General features: G+C 39.7%; 1 protein-coding gene and 1 long non-coding RNA gene across 8 annotated transcripts; one reads left to right on the forward strand and one right to left on the reverse strand.

Moving 5' to 3' along the window:
- The first annotated feature begins 576 nt into the window (after positions 1-576).
- LOC121256465 lies at positions 577-5,891 on the forward strand. 7 transcript variants are annotated; one of them, XR_005939003.1, is made up of 8 exons: positions 577-900; positions 1,024-1,049; positions 1,717-1,746; positions 1,832-2,735; positions 3,899-4,059; positions 4,121-4,194; positions 4,990-5,062; positions 5,174-5,891. It is a non-coding gene; the product is annotated as an uncharacterized LOC121256465 (long non-coding RNA). The 7 variants fall into 7 exon arrangements; XR_005938999.1 differs by having other exon boundaries at positions 578-900; positions 1,717-2,735; XR_005939001.1 differs by lacking the exon at positions 1,024-1,049 and having other exon boundaries at positions 578-900.
- Positions 5,892-6,837: 946 nt separating this feature from the next.
- LOC121255889 (glycosyltransferase family 92 protein RCOM_0530710) lies at positions 6,838-9,124 on the reverse strand. The gene has a single exon (XM_041156440.1). It carries the CDS (start codon positions 8,846-8,848, stop codon positions 7,052-7,054), a length of 1,797 nt encoding a protein of 598 aa, XP_041012374.1. The 5' UTR covers positions 8,849-9,124; the 3' UTR covers positions 6,838-7,051.
- Positions 9,125-9,503: the final 379 nt, after the last annotated feature.

Raw genomic sequence — 9,503 nt, forward strand, 5'->3', positions numbered from 1 at the left:
CCATTTCAAGACCAAACCAATTGCAGCAAATTCCATGTTTTGAGCCCAAATCCAAACATTTCGAGGCCAACCCCTTTTTATACGATGAAAGAGGAAAAAAAAAAAAAAAACAACTTATCCCAAAACCCACTTTAATGGAGAGACAACGCTTGAGGAAAGAGAGAGAGTGAGAAAAAGTGATAGAATCGCTCCAAGAAACGAAGAAAAAAATTTTCTTATCTCAAACAAAGCAAAAATGGCGATTTAGAGGGAAGAAATAGAAAGAAATGGAGAGAAAGTGAGTTTCATACCAGAGAACCTTGCTCCAGGAAATAGAGTGGCAGAGCTGGCCAGATGGAGGAGCGTCACTCGGTGTCGCTGGACAGAGAAACGGTATCGCTAGGTGGCGCTGGGCAGAGGAAGGTGACGCAGGCAAGGGAGGAGAAATTTTGCGGTGGCAAATTTGAATGGAAAAAAGCAACTGAACCAACCTTCTAGAACCCACCTTTCGTAATTTAAAAAAAATAAAAATAAAAACTCAGATGCATAGTGTGTGCATTGTGTGTACTAGTGGATGCTGCATACAAGAACTCTCATTTTTATATTTTGGTCTTATATATTCCGATGAAAGCGGGAATCCTCCTCCGTAGTCCCAATCCACGGAACCCCAAACTGCCACTACAATCGTCGTGCTAAGCCCTCTTTCCCGTGCTTCTTCTTTAGGGATTCCTCTTCCTCCTCTTCTTCTTCAAATTCACAGGATTACAAGAGGTCAAAGCCTAGGAGGGACTGGATTGCAGATTTGGTCTCCAACAACGACGACTCTGTCCGGAGCTTATCGATTTATATTGGAGGGGCGTAGCTCTTGGCTGTTCTCCTTAACCGCACTATTTCGGGCATTCCGGTTGCTGATGCGAGCAGGTAATGATCTCAACGAGAAATTGTCAGCATTTTGGTTAAATTTGTGCGTGATTTGTAGTTTTGAGCGTTTACTTTGGTATTGTTGGTCATGCTTTGGCTCCAATACTACTTGCTCAATTCCAGCTTAATATTCCTTTCAACAGTAGCAGGTAATGAACTTGATATGCTATCTGCTTCCGGCCATTGTGTGTTATAGTTTGGGGATTATGAGTTATAGTGCAACTTACATTGGCGGGAATTGCTTTTATTAATTGATTAATTAGTGTCATTGTGAACCTCAAGATTCCGTTGTTAGAATATTATGTAAGAACATTACTTAGAATATATTCATAATATTCTAGTATGTATGGTAATATGACTTATTCTCTACTATATTTTGTTTATTGTGTAAATCAATCAATATCAATTAGTATTATTGATTTATTGTATTTCTATTATTTCTCTAGCATCATTTCCCTATAAATAGGAACATATGTTATGCATTCAAGTACAATTTAGACTAGCAAAGATGTAGCTCTCTCTCTCTCTCTCTCTCTTCTATATTTTATTTTTCACATGGTATCAGAGCCTTAGGCTAAGGCCAGGCTCGATGCTATGGACTGTTTATTTTAAAGTTCTCCCTCTAGCATTACCTCTTACAAAATTTTCTCAGTTACGTCACATCCTCATCTCCTTATTTTATTTTTATTTTCTACAAATTGTTGAAAGTTTTACTACGGAGGAGGAAGAATATTGGGGATGTTGGAGTTGTTTCGGTTATTAACTTGGCTCCAGCTTTGATGAATTTGGATTTGAGTTGGTGTAATTTGATTACAGATAAAGCTCTTGCAGCGATTGGGAGGGCAGGTTCTATCAGAACTTTGAATTTGCAAGGATGTTCTTTAATTACCGATGGTGGATTGGCTTCTTTGGCAACAATGTTTTTGTTAAGGTCTTTGAAAAGTTGGTTCTGGCATAGTGCGGCCAAAAGTCTGGAGCTAAATCACAGCCACTCCTTCACCTTACACCTCCATTGACAAATCCCTTTACCATCTCATTTGTATGATGGTGGCCTCGATTCTCTTATTGTTCTTGTCATTTTGATCTTGTTCCACTGCATGAAAAGATGGTATGTAAAAAGAATGGTGTCTTGGGTATTTTTCTGCCGTCACTTTTTGGCAAGCTTGTCGCCTCTTGGTGCTTTCCAACTTTCAACACTGCTTGTTCTGAAATCAAACTTCAGAATTAAGATCGCATGGTACAAATCATCCGATCTATGAAAGACCCGATCCCAACGCTATGGTTTTTTTCCAGCATCCTTTTCCGGCAAGCCTGTTGCTGCTCGGTGCTCTCCAATCTTCAATGTTGCTTGTTCTGGAAAAAAAAATTCAGAATTAAGTTCGCATGGTACATATCATTTGAACTGTGAAAGTCTGGTCCCATACGCCGTCACATCCATGCATCTGGAGTATCGTTATTAGCTATCTTCTCATTTTTTATTGGGTTTCGGCCTTCTAATTTTGGTCCTATAGTTGACCATGGCTATATACAACCCATTGTTGGCTACAACTCTAGATTTGATGCTCCAGTTGCGAGTCACTTCGTCCCCATCACCAATTTTACCATCTCATCCGCTATCAATCAATAGATATGAAGGCAACACTCAAATTTGCTCCAGTTGCGAGACACTTCTTCCCCAACACCATTTTGACCATCTCATCTGCTATCAATCAATGGATATGAAGGCTACACTCAAATTTCAAACTTTGATTTCAAAGTTTTTCATCCTAAGTTTGAGGGAGGATGTTAAAATATTACCCTACTTAGAATATTTTCATAATATTCTAGTATTTATGGTAATATGACTTATTCTCTACTATATTTAGTTCATTGTGTAAATCAATCAGTATCATTGATTTATTTGATTTCCATTATTTCTCTAGCATCATTCGGACATATGTTATATGTAGCCCTCAAAGTTTCTCCCCCATTCTCTCTCTCTCTCTCTCTCTCCCCCCCCCCCCCCTCCCCCTTATCTTTTCTATATTTTATTTTATTTTTATTTTCGACATCCCTAACCAATTAAGTCCTCCACTGCATGTTGTGTTTGCGATTATCTTTTTCTTGGTGGATATTAACCACAATGTATACCAACTGGAGCATACAACTGCTGGTTTCCCCTAAATCCATTTTGCTTCATGAATAGATATACTTGTGTAACTTCTTCATTTGACGGGAACATGGTTTGATTTCCATAAAAACGGCTTAGAGAAGCTGGGGAAAAAAAAGAACCTGGAAGTCTTTGTTCAGTTTTCAGCTAATGCCATCTCGCCGAATTCATGTGCATGCACGTCATTGTGTTGCAGGTATAGTGTTAGGTCGCATGACCTGTTTAGCCACGGCTCCAAGACCTTTAAATTAGGGTATTCCAAATAAAATAACAAAGATATAATAGAGAAACAGGACGTGAGATTTACAAGTGCTGTTATCAGACTTATCAAGGGTTTTTGGCCAGTTCTCTGATATATATATATATATATATATAGAGAGAGAGAGAGAGAGAGAGAGTAGTATCAAGAGTCATGATACAATTCTACAAACTTACTACCTTTCTGAAATTTGAATGTATGACTACGTTACCAGCATGTTCAAAGTCAAGCTATAAGATTTTTGAAAGGTAACCAAATTGGACACTAGTTGTCAACCTATCACAAGCTTCCTCCTTTCTCTGGGCTTCGGATGGGATGTGTATTAATATAGTGCACAAAGCACTGACACGGGGGGAGTTGAAGTCTAGCTAGTACATATTGCTTACTTTGTTGGAGGTCTATAAGTTCAATTTTTTGTTCTTATTTCGAATTTCAAGTAGCATAGGATTTATGTTTTACTTTTATGGAACTCCCTCAAAGTTAATCTGTTCTGAGTTCATCATTGCTGTCTTACATTTTTCTCAAGCAGTTATAGATTAAAACTTTAATATTCAATGGTCATATTCATGTGAGATTTATCCACCCTGCAGTTCACAGTCAAGAGCTGATCTTTTGACACTTGGATTGGCTGTCACCAATATCCTAACCCATCTCGTATGGCTGTCAATCCAACCAAAGCCGATATTTGTGGTGAGGGTTTCCCATATGCTTTTCAATCCTAGTTTCTCTCTCATTTTAGTTGGTTGCTCAGGTCTATTTTTCTATCCCTTCCAAGTTAGGGCTCGTTTTTATTGGTTATGTTTTGATTTCAGGTAAGTCCTGAAGGAGTTAAATGCCAGAGAATATGCCCTCATCTCCCTGATTCTGTAGTTTCTTAATTAATGTGGTAATGCACATTATATCGCCTTTCCTACGATGTTCACAGTGATCTTTATTCTCTATGCACCTGCTTTATTTTTTTAACTCACTGGTTTCTACTTTCTTGCAAGATTCAACCTTTTAGTGTTACAAAATAATGAGAACCTCTCTTTTTATGTCAGATTGTCAAATTGAAGATGATGCATACAGAGAGACACTGTAATCTTTACGATGCTAAGTTTCAAAAGATGGAGTTTGGTTCAAGTTAGTTCAGAATATAAAATGGATGTCTCAATTTTACATTATAGTTCAGAGCCACTAGGCCCAATTCCTATTTCTTTAATATAATGGTAGAATTATTTATTAAATTGGGAGTCAATCTAAATATCATTTGCAAATATACAGAATAGTTATGCCCTGTTGGTTGTCAAGGAGAGAGGGGAAGAAACCTTTGTTGTAATTGGCACATATAGAAACTATTCAGTCTGCTTAATTTTTGCTTTTCATTGCTCATTCTCAAGGTGTGGGAATCTCTGACAGATGTGTCATGCTGCAGGACACTAGTTGTTGTTTACAATAGACACTGTATCCTTCAAGTTGGTTTCACTGCTAAATCTTTTATTGGTGATGATGAGGCTGTGGCTGTGGATGCCAATAAACTAATGCAAGGATAACTCTAGCAGAATCTTATGAAATCTGGAGCTTTGAAGTTATTTAAAGGAACTTCCTATTGGAAGTTTCAAGTATTTGACAGTGTCATAAACTCTAAGTTCTCCACCAAAACAAATCATCTTGAAACCATCTATTTTACCTGATTTTGCAGAGAGCTACCTGGCCAACCTATCTCTTTATCCTCTGGGAAGTCTAAGCTGCCATTTCTGCCTTCAAATACACAGGTATCATGCATGGGCTGAAGTTGACTTTTCTTGGCAAGTGCAAGGTTTTAAAAATGTTCCTTTCAAAGAGAAACTTATACCAGCCTCACTTTGCTGGCGGGAATTATGCAGCCACTTGGAAAGAAAGGAATTGCAATTGTTGGTGGTGACACAATTAGGGGTTTTACTACTTCTGGTCAGGTGCTTCTCTCTAAGATTGCTAATTTTAAACTCTGGTAATTCATCATTGATTGAGGAAAGGTAAACTGTGTAGCTGCTTTCTTCCTTTTATTTTTCATTCCCTTCTCTCGAATTGTTAATTCTAGCTATCAGAGGATGCTTGGCATGATAGATGTTGGGTATTATAGATGTTGGGTATTAGTGTCGTTCAACTGGGTACAGTTTTTAATTCTCTTAAACATCTCTTTGATATCAAAATTTTAAACTCTGGTATATCGTTCTATGTACCACAGATTTGTAGTCTGAAAGTTAGCAATGTATATATTTGACCGTCCTTTCCCCTTGCTCCATGTCTGGAGGTGCCTATAACAGAATAGCTTTGCGTGGAACATCAGCTGCAAAACAGAGATTCAGCTCAACGTCAAATCCCTAAGCTTGAACATAGGTTTAAAATTATTTTTCTATTGTGGCTTATTGCATGGCTAACTTTACCCCAAATGTGATAGATATAAATGGTTTCCTCCTGAAAGGGAAAGGAAAATTAAGACTCATATGCACATTAAGTTAATTGTCCCTCCATTTTGAGGGTTTGTAATCACCAGCTCTAATTTTGCTCCACCTATCTTGTAGTTAGAACATAAAATTGTTTGGGCTACTCTTCTTATCCTCACCTTTTAAATCGCTACAAAATGTTCTCTCTCTCTCATTTTAAGGCATTGTTTTTATTCTTGCTTTTTCTCATGTTGCAAGCAACAGTAACTTGACCCTCAGCCCAAGTGTTAATTTGGACATTTACTAAAATCTCCATTTGGAGGAGATGAATGGATTGTTAGTGTGGACAATTTGGAAGGCATAATTCAGAGCATGTATGGTTAGGTTCCATTTGTATACATGGTGCGATTTGGCAGTCTTAACCCAACTTTTTGCATGGCACACTGTGCACTTGTATGGTCTGGAGAGGCTGGCTTGTCTAATAGTTTTAAGTTCATTATCTGTATTTGGTTTTATTGCTTCTTGTTTTGTTTGGTTCAATAATACGCTCATCCTAGTGAGTTTTAAGGGCCGGATTCCTTTAAAAAGTATGCATTCCCTGTTCCAACGCGACAGGATAAATAAGTGTTGAATTATTCTAATTATCCCCTCTTATTCTAATGTTAAAGAATTGCAAGTAACATTCTTATGTATCTCTGGTATAAAAACTTTATGCGTGATTATACTGACTAGAACTTAAACTGATCTTTCAACTTCTGGCGAACCTTATGAAGACACTTCCAAACTTGGGCGACAAGGAAATCAGATTCATTTGTAATTACTTCTGAAAAGTATAGAAAAGTATGCTTCAAACATCACCTTCGCTTGAATTTGCATAGGTGATATCCTGATATTCTACTCAAACGTTTCATGATGTGAAACTAGCCCATTAATTGCCCACTTACCAGTACATGCTTCACTCATTTTTCGCCAAACTATTCGGTGGATTATATATAATGCCTATGTATGAATCACCAAATACTCCGTCTTAGTTTCTATCAGTAGAACCATCCTTCGTGCTAATCTTGAACGTTACGAAGGAAATGGAGAAATAAATCGATGAATCATTCGACAAGATTAGAGACAAAAATGGAAAAAACTTTCATTTCATGTTGTCACAAATTTACATGTGTGTGATCCCTATAATAAATTCGTGGCATGTATAAAATAAAAAATAAAAAAATTACAAAAAAATCGATGAACAGAAGGCCAAAACAATGAAAAGAATCAGTGGCGGCTCTCGTATACGTCTGTCTACACGGGGAGCTAAGCTGAAAGCACCCTGATTATGTATCCGTGTTACAGAGGAGACCTCTCCCAAGGCAGCAAACCGGTTAGAGGGTCAACAAGATAGGCCGAAATGAAGTCCCTCAGGCCAGTATCCCAAACCTCGCAGAAGCGTAACTTCCAATTCAGCGGCTCAATGGCTTCAGTCCCTAACCCAGGTGCTCTATCTTTTGATCCTTTATTTTGATCCTCCCGCCAGTCAACAACGTAGGTAGCAACCCTTCTGAAGAACTTGGCTTTAAATGTCTCCCACACCTGGTATTTGTAGTGGTTTAAAACGGCAGTGCTTTCTAGCATATTCAAGTACCTGAATCCTTCCCTAAGCTGAAAGTGATGCACCACATTGAGAAGAGAAGTGTCAAGCAAATCTGGACGCACAATAGATTTGTGCCGCTCAGGACTTTGCAGCCGGCAAGTGTACCCAACGGTTACCCCCTGTACTGGAGGTGAACTCAAACCAGATGGCCCAAAGCTGTGGCAAGCTGTTCTGATCTCTGCGATTGAATTGGAAGACGAAAAATGGGCAACCATGGACTTGAGCGAATTCTGACCAGGAAGACCATCTCCTTTTGGGTGACGAAACGAACGAGGGAAGTAGTAGAATTCATCAACATCAAAGAATCCCACCCACTTGCATTCATTTCTTGCTCTCAATGCACAATGTGAAAAACCAGCCTCTTGGGTTTTAATCCACGGCCAGCTCTGCCTACTAACATTGTAGTTTTGAGAGTCAAGCTCTTTAATCACCTCGTCAATGTCATCATCGCTGTTGTTGTCATAGATAAACCAGCGTTCAACCCCTAGCCAGGCGTGGTACATAATCCACTCTCGCAGCGCTGGCGCTTGGTTCCATACCATGCTACACACACACAGCTCATACTTGCTCCGATTTTGCTTGTTCTCCTCAGACTTGGTGTCGTGAATTCTGGCCACAGAAGGCATAGGCTCATGAACATGATGAGCTCTGGCATTGGCATGACTAATGGCTACCCTAATTCCCTGAGCCCTCTCCGTGTTGTTCCTAATGCTCCGAGGCAACAGGCACCGAACAACTTCCTGTGCAGCCGAAACAGCTCGAGTTTTGAACACAAACCCTTCATCGCTCCCCCAGTTCCCAAACCCAAAATGGCATCTAAATTGGGTCGGATCCGATTTCTTATGCGGCCGAAGATTTAATCCCTTGACGAACACAGCCACCGTATCTCCGTCCAAAACCGCCTCATAAGCCAACTTCTCCCACCAATACACCGTCTGGTTAGCCCCCACGGACCACTCATAATGGCCCGCCTCGCCGCTCCGAAGCCTCCGCAGATCTACGGCGGCGGTCGAGTAATTCACCGGCGGTAGCGGACACCTCACAATCGACCGAAGCGCATCGTACGGTTCAGTGGACAGCACAGGTCGAATACCCACTTCTTGGCTCCTCTTATCTTGAAGAAGCTCGCCGGAACCGTTCAAGAATGTGGAGTAAACGCACTCCAACTCTTCGCTTTCATGGAGTTTATTAGACACCAGTAGGAGCAGGTGATCGGGGAACAAAACCCTATCCTCTACTCTCAGGGGCAAGAATTTGTCGTGGAAAGAATCAAGAATAGAACTGCTGGGGGACGAGGACAAGAGGGTTAAGGAGGAGGAGGCTCTGAGAACCGGTCGAAACGACACGGGGCCAATCGAGAAGCGATCGGAGGACAAGAAGGCTAGGAAGACAAAGAAGGACAAGCAAAGAACGAAAGATCTAAGCGACAAGTAGTGTCCCTGCGAGTACGGCCGGCCCATACGCTTTCGCTTGCGGCGTTGTTCCGAATCCATCTCTCTTTCTCTTCTTGATCGGAACCCAAACGCTAAACGGAATCGGAAGAAGAAGTTCAAGTAATTAAGAAGAAGAAGAGAAGGTGAATAATAAAAAGAAAAAGAAGAATACAGAGAGAATGTGGAAATGTGGTGCCGTGCCGACAGTGATTTATATTCTTTTCTTGGGTGTCGGATTGGAACGCGTTAATTGGTGGAGGAAAGAAAGATTTTGCTTGGTGCGGGCTGTTGAGTATTCGTTAATTCAATGAGTTGCTGCAGTTCAAGTCCAAACCCAACTGGCCAACCAAGTATGAAGGAAGGTGCGTACTTTGACTTTACACCTATTTGTTGTTTTTTTTTTTTTTTTTAATTTCTTTACACCTATATAAATATAATTGCCAATAAAGCCATTATTATATTAAGAGAATCAAAAGCCAGATTGGATAATTTTTTAATCTATTGCTTGGCTTTAGAAAAGGAATTTAGTTAACATCTTTCCATTTTGCTGCTTGGATCTCTTGATTTCGTTTGCCAATTTTTCGTGGCATTAACTTTGATCGGCTTAGAAGGAAGTAAACATCTTCCTTTGCCATGAGATTTATTGCCTTTTATAAATTCCTGATTTCTTTATTGGTTTTCAGGAGGATTTTATTACTCTTTTATTAATTTAAGG

The sequence above is a fragment of the Juglans microcarpa x Juglans regia genome, chromosome 3D, assembly GCF_004785595.1.
Source record: "Juglans microcarpa x Juglans regia isolate MS1-56 chromosome 3D, Jm3101_v1.0, whole genome shotgun sequence".
NCBI lineage: Eukaryota > Viridiplantae > Streptophyta > Magnoliopsida > Fagales > Juglandaceae > Juglans > Juglans microcarpa x Juglans regia.

What these genes read in the sequence shown, in the direction of transcription:
- LOC121255889 (XM_041156440.1), bottom strand. Translation starts at nt 8,848, where the DNA reads ATGGATTCGGAACAACGCCGCAAGCGAAAGCGTATGGGCCGGCCGTAC.